At 43.7% G+C, this 22,080-nt stretch overlaps 1 protein-coding gene and 1 long non-coding RNA gene across 3 annotated transcripts in view; one reads left to right on the plus strand and one right to left on the minus strand.

The window, feature by feature from the left end:
• Positions 1-22,080, minus strand: part of FLT1 (fms related receptor tyrosine kinase 1) — a 94,996-nt gene that overhangs the window by 71,835 nt on the left and 1,081 nt on the right. The window contains exon 1 of one of the 2 annotated variants that reach the window (XM_056561829.1): positions 2,407-3,076. The exons of the other annotated variant lie outside the window; for it this stretch is intronic. Within the exon in view, the coding sequence (XP_056417804.1) occupies positions 2,407-2,467 (61 nt within the window). The 5' untranslated portion in view covers positions 2,468-3,076. Of the gene's footprint in view, positions 1-2,406; positions 3,077-22,080 lie in introns of those variants that run through there. 2 annotated transcript variants of the gene reach the window in all.
• Positions 1-22,080, plus strand: part of LOC130358505 (uncharacterized) — a 74,684-nt gene that overhangs the window by 6,504 nt on the left and 46,100 nt on the right. The window lies entirely within an intron of this gene.

Genomic DNA, 22,080 nt, shown 5'->3' on the forward strand with positions numbered 1-22,080 from the left:
AGATGGATATAAGATAGATAAAGAAGAGATAGAGATAGATGATAGATAGATAGATAGATAGAGTGAGAGAGATGGATAGACACTAGTTATAAAATAGATTCTTTATCTTGAAAGATTAAACTTTCCTAACAAAATCCAAAAATATAAACATTAAACTAACCATTTAGGGAGCATAGCACTACAATCAATGGCAATGAAGACGAGCTGTCACATTCACAATGATATAATACATGTAACAAAAAATGCAATAAAAAATCCCCAAAAGCCTTCTCCAGCTATAAAACAAGTGTCCTTTAAAGTAGCATTGCTTCCCTTATGTCACCTCCTGACAGCTTCACCAAGATGTTCTAGATACAGAGTGTAGCAGAAAGATATAGGGACAGTGCAACACAGTTATTCAATCTCTGGTACCCCAAGAGGCACAAGCAAAAACCGAAGATTAGGATGGTGCACTTAACGTAAAGCCAAAGTGTTACCAAATATATATGGTTCTCCAGCTGTTGCAAAACTACAACTCCCATCATGCCTGTACAGCCTGTCAGGGTATGATGGCAACTGGAAAGCCACTGGTACCGCAAGAGGCACAAGCAAAAACCGAAGCTTGGGATGGTGCACTTAACGAAAAGCCAAAGTGTTACCAAATATATATGGTTCTCCAGCTGTTGCAAAACTACAACTCCCATCATGCCTGTACAGCCTGTCAGGGTATGATGGCAACTGGAAAGCCACAGGTTAGAGAACACTGTAATGTATCCAACATCCCTTTCTGTAATACATCCAGAATCATACCATGTATTGTATCAAGAAACCTGCTATTCAATTCATCCAGAATTATACAATGTAATGTATCAAAAAGCCTACTATGCAATGCATCCAGGATCATGCCATGGGATGTATCCAACTTTACATTCTGTAATGTATCTAGAATTCTACTGTGCATTGCTTCCAAAATCATACAATGGGATGTATCAAGAAACCTACTATGCAATGTGTCCAGAATCCTGCCAAGAGATGTATCCAACATCATATTCTGTAATGTATCTAGAATCCTTATTTGTATTGCTTCCAGAATCATACAATGTAATGTATCAAGAAACCTACTATGCAATGTGTCCAGAATCATGCCAAGTGATGTATCCAACATCATATTCCAGAATGATACTATATAATGTATCAAGAAGCCATTCAGAATGATGCCAAGTGATGTATCCAACATCATGTTCTGTAATGAATCTAGAATCCTACTTTGTATTGCTTCCAGAATCATACGATATAATGTATCAAGAAGCCATTCAGAATGATGCCATGGAATGTATCCAACATCATATTCTGTAATGTATCTAGATTCCTTATTTAGAACCATCATACAAGAAAGTCCAGATCACCTCCGTGTTCCTGCACGCCCGGACAGGCGTGGACTACACCGTGAGATAAATGGAAGAGAAGGATGGAAGTCCACCGCAGCTCCCGTAAAAACTTAGCTTTATTGTAAATTCAGCAACAGGTACGGTAGACAAGTGACACGTTTCGTTTCGTCAAAGAACCTTAGTCATACATGTATGACTAAGGTTCTTTGACGAACCGAAACGCGTCACCTGTCTACCGTACCTGTTGCTGAATTTACAATAAAGCTGAGATTTTACGGGAGCTGCGCTGGACTTCCATCCTTTTCTTCCATAGAATCCTTATTTGTATTGCTTCCAGAATCATGCCAAAAGATGTATCCAACATCATATTCTGTAATGTATCTAGAATCCTTATTTGTATTGCTTCCAGAATCATGCCAAGAGATGTATCCAACATCATATTCTGTAATGTATCTAGAATCCTTATTTGTATTTCTTCCAGTATCATACTATATAATGTATATAATGTATCAAGAAGCCATTCAGAATGATGCCATGGAATGTATTCAACACTATCATACTATCTACTACATCCAGAATCATACCATCAAATGTATCCAAATCTCACATTAAACTATTTACATTTCATGGACCTGCAAAGTCCAAACAGACCTAGGACCACATCGGACATGCTGTAAGGTATAGTCCAACATCTGTTGAGTAGCCAAATTGTCCACATCTGTCTTAATAATAAAATATTTCATCATTCAACTATGGACACTAAAATTTGATAACAGTAATTTTATATGCTTGTTAAACCAGGTTTTATCTAAGATATGCTTATATATAAAAAAAAAAAAAAGTATTTATTTATGGCAGTGTTTCCCAACCAGGGTGCCTCCAGCTGTTGCAAAACTACAACTCCCAACATGCCCGGACAGCCGAAGGCTGTCCGGGCATGTTGGGAGTTGTAGTTTTGCAACAGCTGGAGGCACACTGGTTGGGAAACACTGATTCATGGACCTCAATACACAGCCCAGATGTTGAGGGATGCACCTACCTGTCAGCATCAGGCATCCAAACACCAAGCACAGCATTGCCACAGTAACACAGCTTAACATCTCTATCTGAGCAGTACTATCTCTGCCCTAGATCCCGCAATGATGAGCTTCGGAGATGCTGGGGGTAGTAGTGATGAATGAAAGGATGAGCCTCCAGTAAGAAGTGTCCTCCCTGGTCCTCAGGCTGGGAGTGCTGAAAGTTTATCCTGCACCAGAGAGCTATCCAGCAATACTGAGAACTCCTCTCTCCTCACCAGCTTCCTGCAAAATGACTTGTACACAGCAGTGTGTCCTTAGCTGCAGAGTGGGAAGGAATATCCTAAAGGACAAAGTGCTGGAACCCCAGGGAGATATCCATTCATTATGTGCAGCCAAATTCTCACACCCCTGATATAACCTCTTCTAACTGATGGCATCTGCTACCACTCCCTCTGTCCATGACATCACATAAGCCCTGGTATAAAGGCAGCTGGCTCTACCACATGCAGTCACTAACTGGTCACAGCTGCAGGGGCCACATCTCCCCGACAGTTCTGCATCCCAGCAGTCATCACTGAGCAGGAACAGCATTGTTTCATTTACACTTCATTAGGGTCACACGCACAAAACAGGATTTGATGCAAGATGTTTGTAGTCCCCCGCAGGCACTGAAAGCCCCTCTACCCCAATGGCCGCCTGCGGCTGGGATAAGATAGGTTCACAACACTGGGGCGCTGACAGATTATTTACTTTCTAATAAATCGTCTTTTACGTCATGTAAAAAAATAAATAAACTGCAATCGTATATATTGCCAGTAATAAAACAAACCAAACAGGTCTGTGTGCAGTGTATAGTAAAGCCATATTCGCACATACAGTGAAATGCATAAAAAACGTAAACGTTTACCGGTAGAAATGCATATAAAACAATCCATTTAAAAAAAAAAAGAAAAAGTGACCTGTTAGGTTTGTGATTGATGATATCCACTCCATCAGGAATTGCAAATGCAAAGAATTAGTAATGAAGATTCGGCTGGCCTTAGAAGTCAGTGGCTCTCCACTCCAGCTAATACAACGGGGTCCAAAATGGGATATTACCCTCCCCCTATGATGTCTGTGTGCCCTAATGGGGCATATGGAAATAGCTTGAGTTCTTAAGACTAGATTCCTACAAACATTAGAAAGAAGGGACATTGTGCCCGCCTGAACCTGAATTTCCAGGTTTATTATTTATTTATTTATTTAGCACTGCCTATTCCATAGTGTTGTTGAGAAATTATCACATCAGTCCCGGTCTCTACTGGGGCAGTAATGTTTTTAAAATGTGGGAGAAAACCCATACATACAATGGGAAGTATACAAACTCCATACAGATGTTACCATGGTTGGAGTTGAACCCAGAATCCAAGTGCTGCAAGTTAACAGTGCTAGCTTCTGAGCCACTGTGCTGCGAATAATCTGCCTGTTATGTTATGTTATGTTAAGGTTATGTTATAGTTTGGTTTGAGATGGTTTGGTATGGTTTGGTTTGGTATGGAACGGTTTGGTATGGTTTGGTATGGTATGGTTTGGTATGGTTTGGTATGGTATGGTTTGGTATGGTATGGTTTAGTTTGGTTTGGTATGGTTTGGTTTGGTTTGGTATGGTTTGGTATGGTAGGGTTTGGTATGGCTTGGTATGGTATGGTTTTGTTTGGTATGGTTTAGTATGGTATGGTTTGGTTTGGTATGGTATGGTATGGTTTGGTTTGGTATGGTCTGGTTTGGTATGGTTTGGTAGATTTTTATGACATAGTATCTATAGTAGCTATCAGAGGAGCCTAGGTGCAGGGTTTATGTCACCAAACTGTCAGAACAGTATGACAATGTATACCACAGTGTACGTGATCTATGATGCCAGATCTATTGATTCAAATAAACTGAACTTAGTCTAGGCTATTTTCAGATGTAAAAATAGCCGAAAGTGGCCATACACATTAGATAAAAGTAGGTTGATGGCTGAATGAATGATCATCGATTGTTTCATAGATGCAGCCATATACATTTTCGAACCTAACAGACATGATCAATAATAATAATAATAATAATAATAATTTTATTTATATAGCGCCTACAGATTCCACAGCGCTTACAATTATGGGGTCCAAACAAAGACAAGTATCAGACATAATATTACACAATAACTATTCAAACAAGAGGTGTGGGGATATGTTGAGGATATGTTGAGGCCAATTAAAGAATGTTATAGGCCTGTCTGAAGAGATGTGTTTTCAGGCCATGTTTGAAACTATGGATGTTGTTGTTGAGTCTGAGGGATTGAGGGATAGCATTCCAGAGAACCGGTGCAGCATGAGTGAAGTCTTGGAGACGGGAGTGAGAAGTTCGGATTATAGAAGATGTTAGTGTGCGGTCATTAGCAGATCGGAGAGAATGTGTAGGATGGTAGACGGAGATGAGAGAGGAGATGTAGGGAGGTGCAGCATTGTGGAGGGCTTTGTGTGTGAGACTGAGGATTTTGTACTGTATTCTGGACTGAATTGGTAACCAGTGTAGTGACTGGCACATGGAGGAGGTTTCGGTGTAGCGGCTGGAGAGGAAGATGAGTCTGGCTGCGGCATTAAGGATGGACTGAAGAGGAGAGAGTTTGGAGAAAGGAAGGCCTATTAGTAAAGAGTTGCAGTAGTCGAGGCGGGAGTGAATCAAAGCAATAATGAGAGTTTTAGCAGTTTCAGTAGTGAGAAACGGGCGGATTCTGGAAATGTTTTTGAGATGCAGGTGACAAGAACGTGAAAGAGACTGAATATGGGGAGTGAAAGACAGATCAGAGTCAAGTATAACTCCAAGACAGCGAGCCTGCTGCCCGGGAGTTATGGTAGTACCACATACCGAGATGGAAATGTCAGGGTTAGGTACAGTATCAGTTGATGGAGAAAATGACACCAGGCGAAGGACAAGTAATCTTTCTAAAAATATTCTGAGAATATTCTATCCCTTTTTTGAACGACAAACCGATTATTACACTAAAATCTCCCGACATGACTGACTTCTTATCGAACAATAACAAACTGGTGGCTAAAACCTTTGTTCATTGTAAAATTTTACCTAACCATCAATTTTTCACTCCCCGGCCCACCGCCAGATCTGTCCCTTTCACTCCATAGGCTAATGCAGTGGATTAGTTGGATTTGATTGCCAGCCAGGGAGCGAGGCGCACACTGTTGCGCACTTCACCTGGCTGAAACTTGCAATCACAGTGGATCTCAGTACTGAGACCCGTGTGATCTAAACCTCTGACATGTCTGGACAACATGTCAAAATATTTTGAAAATGACAGTGACGCTTTAATCTTAGGTGCATAGGCTTATGGGCTACTAAATTATGTAAAATAACTAGAAATATGTTGACTTTAAAAAAAAAGCAGTTTTTGTTGGAATGCTGAAATCAAACCTGAAAACATATTCTGGTATTGAAGGTGAAAATTGCCTGCATCCATATGCCCTATTGAGGCATGATTATCCCGTAATATACATATAAAAGATAAGTTAAAGGTAATTGGAATATAAAGAGGCAATAGAGAAGCAATGAGGCATGAGTGACCTGGAAGACCTTTAACTTTTGCTTTGTCCTGTCCCCCATAGACTCATGCCTCTTGCAATGTGTTTAGCAGGATAGGGGTTAATTACATAGGAACTAAGTGTCAGCATCCAATTTCCATCCATTTCATTGTGCCCATAGTTAAAGGACAATAGCTAATAAATGGACATATATAGCTTGTAAGCGGCCCCACCTAACTATCTACGAGCCTTTATTTTTAGTGTCTCCTGATCGCAGTCACTTCTGAAGGCCTTCAAGTCTCGGTTTCCCGGTGTGGATTAGTAATAAAACGGGAAGAGCACGATCCAAGTTAATTTCTAGCCCAGAAAGGAAACGCTGTTTCCTGTATTGTACTAGCTGGTGCCAACAAGACGGACACAGAGCTCCATTGTCCTCCTAAGAATCCCATGGTCGGGAGAGATCCTTGAGAAAATCCACCTTCCTTAAGAACAGACTTTTGATGTCCATGAAGAGGGTGACATGTGTGATACCTTCTGTGTGACATGAAATACAGGGCCACTGGGCATGGGGAGGAAAGACCCCTGTGGCTAAGATTATCCTTATCGGCTTAAGTGATCAGGGCATTGACAATCATAGCAGGGGGTATGTGGATAACCCTTTGTGTGCTGGGCTTATACAATTAACTTGTACTCTCTATGGCTCAATGCTCTTATATGCCTTTAAAAGTAAACTTTAATGAGAATCTGCAATAGAATATGGTTACAAGTGATGTCATCTAGTAATAGGGAGTAAATGAAGCTGGTTAGGGCACAGATCTCTGGTCTGTGGTATCTTGGCTTCGACATTGATGATAAGCCTAAGAAAATGGACAAAGTATTTCACACCGAAATTGAGGGATGGGCTGGCCCACCAGAGTATTGAGAACACTCTAGTTGGCCTGCAATTATGGGCCACAAAGGTCCAGAAGAAGACAATCTTATTTGCTGGTGACCAGAGATGAGCGAACGTTTGAAAAATTCGATTTGAATCTATGTTAAAAATGGCTATTTCTGGCCTACATAGAGCCTCAATAGGGGTGAAGAACACTCTGCTGTGTTCCAACATGCATATGGAGTGTGCTAGGGTAGTGAAATTATACTGTTATTCAGAATGACATGCAGATTACAGGCATCGCTTTTAGAATCACAGCCGCTGAGCGGCACAATGACAGAGCCTGGAGGTGGAATCAGTGTGAGGAGACCATATAGATGCTGAATGACACCGCATGGAGGTGTTGGCAGCATGAGGAGACCATATAGTGGCTGAATGACACAGCTTGGATGAGGCTGAAGCATGAGGAGACCATATAGTGGCTGAATGACACAGCGTGGAGGTGTTGGCCGCATGAGGAGACCATATAGTGGCTGAATGACACAGCGTGGAGGTGTTGGCAGCATGAGGAGACCATACAGTGGCTGAATGACAAAGCTTGGATGAGGCTGACGCATGAGGAGACATTTAGTGGCTGAATGACACAGCGTGGAGGTGGCATCAGTATGAGGAGACCATAAAGTGGCTGAATTACACAGTGTGGAGGTGTTGGCAGCATGACGAGACCATATAGTGGCTGAATGGCACAGCCAGGAGTTGGCAGCAGCATAAGTAGACACTAGGCCTTCACAATCCTTAAGATTACAAGATGAATTCTGAAATTTAAACCGAAGATTTTGGGTAGCTAGTGCTACCATAACAAAATTTGTATTCCCAGGCCCAGCATCAGTAAACCGTGTATTGCCTGAATGACATAGCCTGGAGTTGGTTGAAGCATGAGGAGACCATTTAGTGCCTGAATAGCACAGCCTGGAGTTGGCAGCATCATGAGTATACACTAGGCCTTCACAATCCCTAAGAAAAAAAGACGAAGTTTGCAATTTAAACTGAAGATTTAGGGTAACTAGTGCTACCATAAAATTTTTAGGCCCAGACCCAGGCCCAGCAGCATCAGTAAACCATATATTGGCTGAATGACACAGCCTGGAGTTGGCTGAAGCATGAGTAGATCAGTGCTTCACAATCCCAAAGAAAAAACTGATGACGTTTGAAATTCAAACTAAAGTTTTAGAGTAACTAATGCTACCATAAAATTGTTTAGGCCCAGACCCAGGCCCAGCAGCATCAGTAAACCATATATAAATGCTGAATGACACAGCCCGGAGTTGGCAGAAGCACAAGGAGACCATTGAAATGTATGATTTTTAAATATATATTTAACCCGTACAGGACCTAGGGCGTATGCATACGCCTTCTGTACCTGGGTCTTAAGGACCCAGGGCGTACAGGTACGCCCGTGGGAATTCCGGTCCCTGCCGCGTGCCGGGCAGGGATCGGACTGGGGTGACTGCTGATATCAATCAGCAGGCACCCCGCGCAAATGCCGAGGGGGGTCATTAGACCACCCAATGTCGGCAATTGACGCAAATCGCAAGTGAAATCGCACTTGCGATTTGCGCAATTCCGGGTCTTACGGGTCACGTGTGACCCGATGACCCGGAGATACAAGGTGATCGGGTGTGTAGAATACACCCCCTATCACCTACTGTATCTATGGGGAGGTGGGGATTTCGCCACCCCCTCAGGAGAGCTGCTATTAGCTGGACGATCGTCCAGCAAATAGCAGCCGGCAGGGGAGGGGTTAAACAGCTTCCTCTGCAGCGCTGACCGTTAGCTGGGTTCAGTCAGCCGTCAGAGCTGCAAGAGGAGCCAGGGACCCCCCCTCTGCCCCCATCGGATCGCTTCAGGAGACCCGTAGATTCCCTAGATCAGGGACAGAATCAACCAGGGAAAGGTAGGGAAATCCATGTAAATAAAGTTAAAAAAAAAGTTTAAAAAAATAGTAAAAAAAATACTCAGAAGAGATGGGGTTACACATTTTGGGGGGCATTTTCTCCTATTAACCCTTGTAAAAATTAAAAATTTGGGGGAAAACTAGAATTTTAGTGGGAAAAAAAAGAAAATCATTTACACATCCAACTTTAACGAAAAGTCGTGAAACCTGTGGGGTGTTAAGGCTCACTGGACCCTTTGTTACATTCCTTGAGGGGTGTAGTTTCCAAAATAGTATGCCATGTGGTTTTTTTTTTTTTTTGCTGTCCTGACACCATAGGGGCTTCCTAAATGCAACATGCCCCCAAAAACCATTTCATAAAAACTCACTCTCCAAAATCCCTCTGTCGCTCCTTCCCTTCTGAGCCCTCTAGTGCACCCGCCGAACACTTGACATACACATATGAGGTATTTCCTTACTCGAGAGAAATTGGGTTACACATTTTAGGAAGATTTCCCTCCTTTTACCCCTTGTAAAAATTAAAAAAATGGGTCTACAAGAACAAGCGAGTGTAAAAAATGAAGATTTTGAATGTTCTCCTTCAATTTGCTGCTATTCCTGTGAAACACCTAAAGGGTTAACAAACCTTTTGAATGTAATTTTGAATACTTTGAGGGGTGCAGTTTTTATAATGGGGTCATTTGTGGGGCATTTCAAATATAAAAGCCCTTCAAATCCACTTCAAAACAGAACTGGGCCCTGAAAAATTTCGATTTTGAAAATTTTGTGAAAAATTGGAAAATTGCTGCTATACTTTGAAGCCCTCTGATGTCTTCCAAAAGTAAAAACATGTCAACTTTATGATGCAATTATAAAGTAGACATGGTGTATATGTGAATCAATATATAATTTATTTGGAATATTCATTTTTCTTATAAGCAGAGAGCTTCAAAGTTAAAAAAATGCAACATTTTCACCAGGAATTTTTCACCAAGAAACGATGCAAGTATCAACAAAATTTTACCACTAACATAAATTAGTATATGTCACAAAAAAACAATCTCGGAATCAGAATGAAAGGTAAAAGCATCCCAGAGTTATTAATGCTTAAAGTGAAAGTGGTCAGATGTTCAAAAAATGGCCGGGTCCTACAGTGAAAATTGGCTGGGTCCTTAAGGGGTTAAGATTTAGAAATTTAAATTAAGGATTTTGAAATTGAACTTTTAATTCCCAATGTCACATGGCAGCACAATGACAGAGCCTGGAGGTGGCATCAGTAGCAGGAGACCATATAATGGCTGAATGGCACAGCCTGGAGTTGGCTGAAGCATGAGAAGAGACCATATAGTGGCTGAATGGCACAGCATGGAGGTGGCTGAAGCATGAGAAGGTGATATGGTGTCTGAATGGCACAGCTGGGAGTTGGCAGAAGCATGAGGAGAGCATTGAAATTTAAGAATTTTCAATAGAAATTTAATCTAACAAGGAGTCACATGTCACATGGCAGCACAATGACAGAGCCTGGAGGTGGCATCAGTAGGAGGAGACCATATAGTGGTTGAATGGCACAGCCTGGAGTTGGCTGAAGCATGAGGAGACCATAAAGTGTCTGAATGCCACAGTCTGGAGTTGGTGGTAGATGAGGAGACAATAGGGCCTCACAATCTCTAAGAATAAAGGATGAATTTAGAAATTTCCATTGAAGATGTATAGTACCTAGTGCTACCATAAACATAAATAGGTAATGTCCTAGGCCCAGCAGCATCACTAAACCATGTAGTTGCTGAATGACACAGTTAGGAGCAGGCAGAAGCATGCGTACACAAGAGGGGTTCACAACCCCAACATTAAAAGGTTAATGTTGAAATCTCCATTGAAGATGCATGTTGGCTAGTGCTACCATCCCAAAATTTAAGGCCCAAGCCCAGCAGCATCAGTAAGCCAAGTAGTTCCTGAAACACACAGTCAGGAGCAGACATCAGCAGTACAGAAGAGGGTTTTATAACCCCTTACATTGAAAGATCAATGTTGAAATCTCAATTAGGCATGTATGTAAGCTAGTGCTAACATAAAAAAATGTAAGGCCCAAGCCAAGCAGCTTCAGTAAGCCAAGTAGTTCCTGAAAGACACAGTCAGGAGCAGGCAGCAGCAGTACTCAATAGGGTTTCATAACCCCTAAGATTGAAAGATCAATGTTGAAATCTCTATTGAAGAGGTATGTTACCTTGTGCTATCATCAAAGAATTTAAGGCCCAAGCCCAGCAGCATCACAAAGCACAGTTGTTCCTGAAACACACAGCCTGGAGCAGGCATCAACATGAGTTTACAAGAGGGCTTCACAACCCCTAACATTAAAATGTTAATGATGAAATCTGTATAGAAGATGTATGTTAGCTAGTGCTAACATCAAAACATTTTAGGCACAGGCCCAGCAGCATCACTAAACCACATAGTTGCTGAAACACACAAACTGGATCAGGCCGCAGCAGAAGTGCACAAGAGTGCTTAATAACCCCTAACATTAATAGGTGAATATTGAAATCTGTATAGAAGATGTATGTTAGCTAGTGCTAACATCAACAAAAATTTAGGCACAGGCCCAGCAGCATCAGTAAGCCAAGTAGTTCCTGAAACACACAGCCTGGATCAGGCAGTAGGATGCGTACATAAGAGGGCTTCACAACCCCTAACATTAAAAGATCAATGTTGAAATCTCAATTGAGCATGTATGTTTGCTAGTGCTACCATAAAAAATGTGTGGTTAATATCCAAGACAGTCCCAGCAGCATCAGAAAACAATACTGTATACTGGCTGAGTGACACAGCCTGGAGGTGGGAAAATCATAAGATGCCCATATAGTGTCTGAATGGTACAGCCTGGAGGTGGCCGAAGCATGAGGAGACCATATAGTGGCTGAATGGAACAGCCTGAAGGTGGCAGAAGCAGCATCAGGAGTCCTGAAAGTGACACAGTGACAGAGGGGTGCGGTTGGTGGCAATACCAGTATCAGTGATGAAGGTGGCTGGAATGTTTGTAACTTGGGATCAGTACCTTAAATCTGTTTGGCACTATCCATATTTGTGAAGTGTTGGTGTAGCACCATGGTCGAGTTCTCCTTGGGGTGACTATGGCCCCCGCCGCACTAAACACCCACTCTGATGGCATACTCCTGGCCAGGCAGGACAGCTTTTCCAGGGCAAACTCAGCTAGTTGCGGCCATAAATCAAGCTTGGCTGCCCAGAAGTCCAGGGGATCTTCAAAGTTTGTTGGAATGGCCATGTCAAGGTATGCCACCACCTGCTGGTTCAGTTCCTGCTCCATGTCGACCTGCTGCTGATGAGTTGCTTCACTATGCGGGTGAAGAAAGGTACTCATCAGCGACTGTAGACTCAGGCTGCTCCTGCTACCCCACCCCTCCCCCAGCAGCCATGGCAGTGGAAGGTGAGCGCAGAGGGCCCCCCGAGTAAGACCTGCTAGTGGATGGACAAGGGCGCCGATAGGCATCAGCCAACTGACTACGTAGGATCTCTCTGTAGTAGGTCAGTTTATCCTCCCTCTCAGTGGGTGTAAAAAAACAAAAAACATTTTGTGCCGATAGTGAGGGTCCAATAAGGTGGAGAGCCAGAAGTCATCCCGCTGCCGAATGTTGACAATTCGGCGGTCACTATGCAAGAAACTGAGCATGCATCGTGCCATTTGTGCAAGTGACTCGGAGGGACTCCCTGCCTCCATATCCACTGCGCACTGCCATGGTGTGCCTTGGTCCTCTGTCTCACCTTCCTCATAACCCTCTAGCTTCTCTAGTTGATCATGCTCCTCCTCTCCTGTCAGATGACTAGAAACGCTGCCCATCTCATGAAACCTTAACTGTTCTCCACTATGCCCCTCATCCTCCTCCTCCTCTCCTCCTACAGTTCAGCCCCCACAGGGCTCATGTGGCCATGAGATGTAGGCACAACATCTCCATTGCCCTGACCAGCCATCGTTTCCAACACTTGTTGTAGGAAATGAAGCAGTGGAATGATGTCGTTCACCCCTTAATCCTGGTGATTTCCATATAATGTGGCTTCCACAAAGGGCCTGAGCAAATGGCAGGTGTCACGTATGAGCTGCCACTGGTTCACATTGAAGTTACACAAGAGAGTACCCCTACCTGCTTGGATCATCAAGAAATCGGTGATGGCTTTTCTCTGTCCGTACAGTCAGTCCATAATATGGAGGGTGGAATTCAAACGTGTGGGAACGTCACAAATCACAAATCGTGTTGGGGGATACCATTCTGACACTGCAGCTGAAGGAGGGTGTGCTTTTCGGTGTACGAGTGGCTGAAGTGCTTGTTAGGATGTCTTGTCATTGTTAGGATGTCTTGCAAATGGGGGGAACACTTCAGGAACTGCTTGACAACCAGATTTAACACGTGTGCCATGCAGGGAGCATGGCTCACCCTTCCTTGTTGCAGTGCGGCCAAGATGTTCTTCGCATTGTCGGTCACCATGGTTTCATGGAGTTTTCGTGGAGTAAGCCATGCTCCGATTTCTTTACAAATTACTTTTAGCAGTTCCTCCCGTGTGACTCTTTTCGCCAAGGCAAACCATGTGAAGAACAGCATGAATCCGCCGTGCCCTGCACACATGGTATGCTGAAGGTCCACTGAGACTTTTCCGGGTAGTGGAGGCTGAGGACATGGTGGAGGAGGAGGAGGTAGAGTTGCACACTGTCATAGGACCAACGGGCTGTCAGCATGGAGGAGGAAGCGGCAGGACCTGTCCAAGTTGGGGTTGTGGCTGTGCAGGAACCACATTCAGCCAGTGAGCCGTAAAGGACATGTATTGTCCCTGACTGTAGCTAGAGCTCCAGACGTCGGCGCTGCCATGCACTTTGGTACACACCGACAGGCTAAAGGACTGGCCCACCTTCTCTTGCACAAAATTGTGCAGGGCTGGTATTGCCTTCTTCGCAAAAAAATTACAGTTTGGCACTCTCCACCTCGGCTCAGCATAAGCCATCAGTTCTCTGAAAGGTGCAGAGTACACCACTTTAAAAAAGGGAGGGACTGCAGCACCAGCAACTTGGACAGGAGCACATTCAGCTTCTGCGCCATTGGATGGGTGGGCGCATACTGTTGTCTCTTGGACATGGCTTTGCGGATGTATTGTTGGCAAAATGGCTGACTAAAAGTGGGAGAAGCAGGAGCATCTGGAGTGACAGAAGGAGGGCATGACACACAGCTCCCTTCGGCTGAGGTGGTGGAACCTTGGCTGGCTGAAAGAGGGAGTGGTGTGCCACTGGGTGATGCAGCAGGCTGGACCACTACATCAGAGCGACGGTTCTCCCAGGATGCTTTATGGTGGCGAAGCATATGTTGAAGCAGGGCCGTGGTGACAACATTGGGAACCTGGCCACGCTACACCTTCTGCCGACATATCTTGAATGTGGCTATGTGAACCGCCTCTGGATGCTTGATGAGAAACTGCCACACTGCCGATTAGCTGATTTTCCCACCAACAGTCCACACTAATTGACTGCTACTGCCGCCGACTCTAGGAACCCCTGTTCCACTACCTCCCGGGAAAGTAGGCTGCCGCGAAGCAGGTAGTCTCCCCGGGCACGTTTGGCTCCAGAATTTCCACTTCTGCCACCACGCTGACTGCCAACCATGCTACTGCCTTGCTGGCTCCGCTGCTGCCTCACAGGCAACCTGCAACTCTCTTCTCCTGATGATGATGAAGCCCCTTCTGCACCCAGCTCCCAATTGCGATCGGTTTCATCATCAACAACAAGTGTCTGCACATCGCTGATGTCCTCCTCCGGTTCCACAACAGTGTCTGCTTCAGGACCATGAACCCTGGCAACACCGCCTCCCACGTCACTCTCCCCATCACTACTTGCCCGCCTAGCTGAGGAAGCGGATTATGTCTCCTCCACTTCTTGGCTGGGCAGTAGCTACTGACTGTCCTCTAGTAGATCGTCCTCAGTGAATAGTGGAGCTGAACCCACAACATAAGATACTTCTGTAGGAGAGGGAACAGCATGGGACAGAGGCAATGGGAGGACAGGGACTGCTCCCGGGCCATGCCAACTGAGGGTTGTGTCTGAGGAACCCACCGACTGTTGACTGGGGGTGTCAGATGTCACTTGTGATGAAGTGGATGACCATGTTAACCAATTGACGACGGCAGATGGGTTGCTGGTCGAGACATGACCGATAGCTGATAACGGGATAACTCAGGCCTCTCGCTGCGACTCCGGCTGCCTCTCGCCCCTAGTCTGCTGCCAACTCTGCCTGAAGTATTTAGGCCTCTGCCACTCCTCTGTGCACGTCCTGGCACTTCTCTGCCTGACAAACTTAGTGCGTATATGAGGGGAGTACAATATGTTTCACTATGCTTAAAACAGTATTTGTCTAGAACAGCAGCAGGTGTGCACTTTTGGCTGTCCTTTCACAGCTCTTGACAGATTAACAGGTACAAAATAGTGCATTACTTAGATGTATGTACGTGGTATGCACTTATGAGGGCAGAAAAATGCGCTACAATGGGCATAAAAACTCTGTAATTTTTTTTAAAACACCAGTCGGTGATTACTTTTGTCTGTCCTCTCACAGTATGTAGGCCCTTGACAGATTAACAGGTACAAAATAGTACACTACTTAGATGTATGTATGCGGTATGCACTTATGAGGGCAGAAAAATGCACTACAATGCACCTAAAAACTCTGTAATTTTTTTAAAACACCAGCCAGTGATTATTGTTTGGCTGTCCTTTCACATTATGTAGCTTCCTGACAGATTAGCAGGTACAAAATAGTACACTACTTAGATGTACGTATGTGGTATGCACTGATGAGTGCAGAAAAATGCACTACAGTACCCTCAAAAAATATATATTTTTGTAAAACACCAGCAGTACACAACAGTGCTGCAGCTAAAAAAAAAAAAAGCTGTGTATGAAACACAAAATTGCACTCTGTCACAGACTACTAGGAATGGACTGCTGGTCATTATACCATCCACAGACTAGTATAACCAGCAAATGATTTTTTGTGGAACAAAGACACTGAATTGCACTTAAAAATTATTCCTGCCTCCTCTGCTAAGATTTATGAGGTTGAGGCAGCTTGTTGAAATGTATGAGGCAACACACAGCGATGTGCCCAGGAGGTTAATGCCTGCAGCTGCAGTAAAAATCCTTTTCTGTGAAATAAACAATGCTCTCCGTCCACGAGAACGCTGATGTGACTAGGAGGATGTTAAACGCTGCTGGAATGCGCTTTTCTCTGCTCTAACACACACACAGCCTGTCCATCCTATCTCTCTGCAGTGTAATGAATGAAGTGGCTGGCCGCAATATGGTTGCCGATTATAAAGGGCTGTGACATCACAGGGGCCACCGGCTGCTGATAAGCTGCATCCTGCATGTGATTCAGGGTCATTCCGCCTACTTCCCTTCCCGCCTTGTACTGACATGTGGATCCGCCATTTTAGATGCCCTGAAGCCTGGAACGCTGTAAAAATTTTGTTTAATGAAGCGATTAGCGCGATATTCGCATTCGTTGTGCATCAAATATTTCCTGAAATTCGTAACAAATTCGGGTTCGTCAGCTTCGATTCGCTCATCTCTACTGGTGACATTGGGGACAATATCTTGTCGCTAGGATCTATTTCTCATGGGATGATTCTGAAATAGCCTAGTAGCCATTATTGATGACATGTTGTGTGTTGTGTTCTGTATAGATGATGTCATCTGTTGAACCTAGAGGTAGCCATATACATAAAATAGTTGTTGGCCAAACACGTGTTCAGCTACAAGCTATGTGTTCTAAGTCCCCCATACACATGAATGCTTAACCAAGCAGTCATGTATGTGGAGTGGGAAGGGTACATTTGGTTTGGCACATGGGATTTTACTTGACACAAAGTGACCAAAGTCCCATGGGATTGTTCATACGTACGATTGTGCCAAAACCATGCCATACAAAACTGCCAGATCACTGTGGGCTTAAAGAAAACAAACAAAAAACAACACATAGGCAGATGATAAGCTGACTTTAGATGATTGTGTCAAACGGATGGTCAGCAGGTCCCGCAGCAGGTTCAGCTAGCACGTCAAATATTTATGGCCTGCTTAGAATTTCCTATTCTGATGCTATGAACTCAGCAGGAAAAATAGAAGCCATATAGAGTGGTGTCTTAAGTTACAATATTAACTGGTTCCAGGATGACTATAGTATGGTGATACCATTGTATGTTGAAAACATAATTCTATAGAAACCTGGTAATTGGTGCTGAAGCCCAAAATGTCATCCAAAAATAGTAAAAAGTTAGGATTAACCCCTTAAGGACTCAGGGTTTTTCAGTTTTTGCACTTTTGTTTTTTCCTCCTTACCTTTTAAAAATCATAACCCTTTAAATTTTCCACCTAAAAATCCATATTATGGCTTATTTTTTGCGTCACCAATTCTACTTTGCAGTGACTTTAGTCATTTTACCCAAAAATTCACGGCGAAACGGAAAAAAAAATCATTGTGCGACAAAATCGAAGAAAAAACACCATTTTGTAACTTTTGGGGGCTTCCGTTTCTACGCAGTGCATATTTCAGTAAAAATTACACCTTATCATTATTCTGTAGGTCCATACGGTTAAAATGATACCCTACTTATATAGGTTTGATTTTGTCATACTTCTGGAAAAAATCATAACTACATGCAGGAAAATGTATACGTTTAAAAATGTCATCTTCTGACCCCTATAACTTTTTTTTATTTTTCCACGTACAGGGCGGTATGAGGACTCATTTTTTGCGCCGTGATCTGAAGTTTTTATCGGTATGATTTTTGTCTTGATCGGACTTTTTTTTATCACTTTTTATTCATTTTTAAATGGTATAAAAAGTGACAAAAAATATGCTTTTTTGGACTTTGGAATTTTTTTGTACGTACGCCATTGACCGTGCAGTTTAATTAATGACATATTTTTATACTTCGGACATTTATGCACGCGGTGATACCACATATGTTTATTTTTTTTTATTTACACAGTTTTTTTTTATGGGAAAAGGGGGGGGGGTGATTCAAACTTTTATCAGGGAAGGGGTTAAATGACCTTTATTAACACTTTTTTTTTACTTTTTTTTGCAGTGTTATAGGTCCCATAGGGACCTATAACACTGCACACACTGATCTCTCATGCTGATCACTAACGTGTATTAACACGCCTGTGATCAGTGTTATCGACGCTTGACTGCTCCTCCCTGGACCTCAGGCACGGAGCAGTCATTCGTCGATCGGACACCGAGGAGGCAGGTAAGGGCCCTCCCGGTGTCCTGTAAGCTGTTGGAGACGCCGTGACTTCACCGCGGTTGTCCCGAACAGCCCGGGACTAGCCCGGATAGTTTCACTTTCACTTTAGAAGCGGCGGTCAGCTTTGACCACCGCTTCTAAAGGGTTAATACCGCACATTGCCGCGATCGGCGATGTGTGATATTAGCCGCGGGTCCCGGCCATTGATGAGCGCCGGGACCGACGCGATGTGATGCGGGGTCGCAGCGCGACCCCGCTTCATATCGCAGGAGCCGGCACAGGACGTAAATATACCTGCGTCATTAAGGGGTTAAAGAAAAATAAGTAGATAACTAATACAGATAAAGCAAGTCCTTACATATAAAAGTAATAACGATCTGCTGGAGCTGTAAATCACTGTCTATGTAGAGGACAGGAGCTTCCTCAGGGTCCTGTACAGTACACACAGTGTCCCAAAAAAGTAACATGGAGCCGTCCTCACCTGGTGTCCAAAGGAGCAGCTAACCCTGGCACAGGTAAAGAGTACAGAACATGTAATACCTCCCTGTACTGTAGGGAGGCGCTAACAGACACCAGTCAATGCATGCACTTCAGTAATACAGGTGTTTTACTAGTGAATGCCCATTCTGATTGGTCAGTTCTTCTGGTCATTGATGTGTTTTGCAGATCTGGACTGTCCGTAGCATTGTATGTTGTGTCTGATTTCAAGGTACAATGGTCCAGAAAAGACCATTGTATGGTGAAAATATCGTAATATCACTGCATATGATTCATTTCTTCATTTACATTGCATTTTGAAAGGAAAAAAGTAATTGACCATACACAAGTGAAAACATAAGCCACAAAATAAGTTTTCTGATTTAATACTGTTACATCAACTTCTGCAAAAACTTACTACTGAATATGAGACTTTATAATAGTGCTAAAATGGGAAGATGATATCACTGTTCTAGGGAAGAAACTGGTGTCACACTATGCTTGAGAAGGTATGGAAATCAATGGGTGTGAGTGAGCAATTATATCATATATTCTCCATCATACTGGCAACCTAAAAATATTATATTACGGGTATGACCTATGTGTCTAATGGGAGCCATGAGCCATCAGGGGTGTAACTTTCATCTCGAAATGCAAACTCTATGACAGGGTCTTCAACTATCTTGTGCAATTTATGATACTAATGTCTTCTGATGTAGCAAATCGCCCTTTGGGCCTCTTTCAACCAGCTTGGGTGCGACTCTCTGTTATCTCTCGACACCAGTGGTCTTCAAACTATGGACCTCCAGATTTTGCAAAACAAGAATTTCCAATATGCCCGAACAGCCAACGGCTAAAAGTTGTAGTTATGCAACATCTAGAGGTCCACAGTTTGGAGACCTCTGCTGTACACCATACTTTATATTCATGTGTGGTTCAGAAGCTACATAGTCTCACAAGCCACATTTTGCTACTAAACCAAATGATGTCAATCTTGGTTATATCATATTATAATCATATGGAATTCCCATGGGGAAATTAAAAATGGGGTCCTCTTTCCTGGCTTCCCTCTGAATAATGCGCCCCCCCCCCCCCCCCAAAATGCAACATCCATTTCAGAAGCTATTATAAAATGATTGTATCATTTTTGCTAGAGATGATCGAACTGACAGTAAATTCGATTCGTCACGAACTTCTCGGCTCGGCAGTTGATGACTTTTCCTGCATAAATTAGTTCAGCTTTCAGGTGCTCCGATGGGCTGGAAAAGGTGGATACAGTCCTAGGAGACTCTTTCCTAGGAATGTATCCACCTTTTCCAGCCCCCCGGAGCACCTGAAAGCTGAACTCATTTATGCAGGATAAGTCATCAACTGCCGAGCCGAGAAGTTCGTGACTAATCGAATTTACTGTAAGTTCGCTCATCTCTAATTTTTGCAGACACGTTTCATTGTAGATTACTAGCAATGAGATAACCTCTTTAATATGAAAATATGGATATTTATCTGAAATAAAAATATAGACCAAATCACTGAAAAAAATTATAGAATTTATGTAAGTTAAAATGTCATCACTGCATGAATAGCACAATACTTGTTTGGGGGAGCGGTTGTTGTCTGGTATAGAAAAGACCATGATCATGAAGCCGCAAATCAGTTGGGTAACACAATGGTGTATGAGCCCCTTAAGAGTAATCCTTTTCCAGTGTTGTTAACAAGGTATGATCGTTACTAAGGAAATATACAGACAAGTGTATCATATCTGAAGCCAATGCCTGTAAACGATGCCCCCCCCTCCCAAAACACCCGTACTGGTATATACTACCTAAAATCCATAAGTCGCTGATCCAGCCCCGGAACGTCCCATTGTCTCTGGGATTGAATCAGCGACTGAAGCCCTCTCTGGCTATTTGGATTGGCTGCTTTCCCCTTTATTACAACATATGCCAACCTATTTAAGGGATACAGGGGATCTGATATCAGCACTAAATAATTTTGAGTGGCAGGATTCCTAATCACTAGACTCCATATATGTAGAGAGCCTCTACACCTGCATCCCTCATGATGCGGGTGTAGAGGCGATCAGAGAGGTCCTCCTGAGTACTGAAAAACCTGTAGAATTCAGTGATTTTGTGGTTGAGGCACTTATGTGTGGTTGCCCGGTACAGGAGTTGTTATCCTGTACCCTAGCTGCCCGGTCAGACAGCCTCCCTGCAGTGTCCCCTGGGCCCCTGCGCCTGTTCCCCTTGTATAGTTATCTTTATGCTGTGTATTGTATATAAAAGGGTTATGACCTTAAGAACCGTGATTAACCAGTGTCATGTGATTGTAACCCAGTGAGGTATCAGTGACCATGTGACCTATGGGACCCCTCCTGGTCTCCCCCATATAAACCCTGGGAGGAGCTAGCCCGCACGCTTGATTTCCAGTTAAAGGGGTACTCCGCTGCTCAGCGTCTGGAACAAACGGACAGCCGTCACGCCCCCTCTCATAGACTTGCATTGAGGGGGCAGGACGTGATGTCATGAGGGGGTGGGGCTATGATGTCACAAGCTCCCGGCATGGCTCCAGTGTTCGGAACAGTTTGTTGCAAATGCTGAGCAGCAGAGTATCCCTTTAAGTCTTTGCTGAGGTCCAGTGCAGTCAAGTCCTAAGAGTGTGTCTGGAGTCCAGAGGAGGCCACAAGTCAACCACGCAGCCACAAGTCTACAGCCCCCAGGTCCCAGTCAAAGCCTGGTAAGCAACAAAAGGGGTATATCAGTCTCAGTCAAGTCAGTCAAAGTCAACCTGTCTTCAATCAGCGTGGCCTGCATCAAAATTGTCCCAGTCCACTGCAAGTCCCAGCAAGCCCTAAGGTCTCTGGAGTCAATGGTCCCTCCACAGGCCTAGCCAAGCTGTATAACCTATTTCACCTGCCTAACTCAGTAATGCAACCGTTGTTCCGTAACTTGGCGTCAGAGTCATTATTGCCCCGGTGCCTTACCCAGGATCCACCCAAATCCACCTTTGGGTGGTATTGAGGATAAACCATGGCCTGGCGTTAGGAAAACAAGGAGTTAATGCCATCTGCACCTAGGGCAATTCCATTGGCCCTCATCACACCCTCTACCACATATGGTCGTCTTGGATAATAATGTTTTTCAATATGGGGACACCTGGTACAGACAGAAACAGGGCTTGGCTATGGGCACGCCTATCTCTTGCACATATGCCAACCTATTTCTGTCTGTACTGGAGAGGAGGTACATTTTTTCCTCTACCAACTCCTTTGTCAGCCAGATTAAACGCATCCTACATTTTGTAGATGACATATTTGTCCTCTGGAAAGGGGAGAGGACTCCTTCTCCAATTTTGTTTCCCATTTAAACACTGTTAATAGGATGAACACGACTTTTACCAAAGTGTTTGGAGGTAGTTTTCTTGAATTCCTTGATACTAAAATCAATGTCCAAGATGGCAGGCTAGTTACATCAGGCCATAGAAAAGAGATAGCACTGAATGCTCTTCTCCACTTTGAGAGCTCTCATCCTTTTCATATGAATAGGAACATTCCCTACAGCCA

The sequence above is a fragment of the Hyla sarda genome, chromosome 2, assembly GCF_029499605.1.
Source record: "Hyla sarda isolate aHylSar1 chromosome 2, aHylSar1.hap1, whole genome shotgun sequence".
Classification (NCBI taxonomy): Eukaryota; Metazoa; Chordata; class Amphibia; order Anura; family Hylidae; genus Hyla; species Hyla sarda.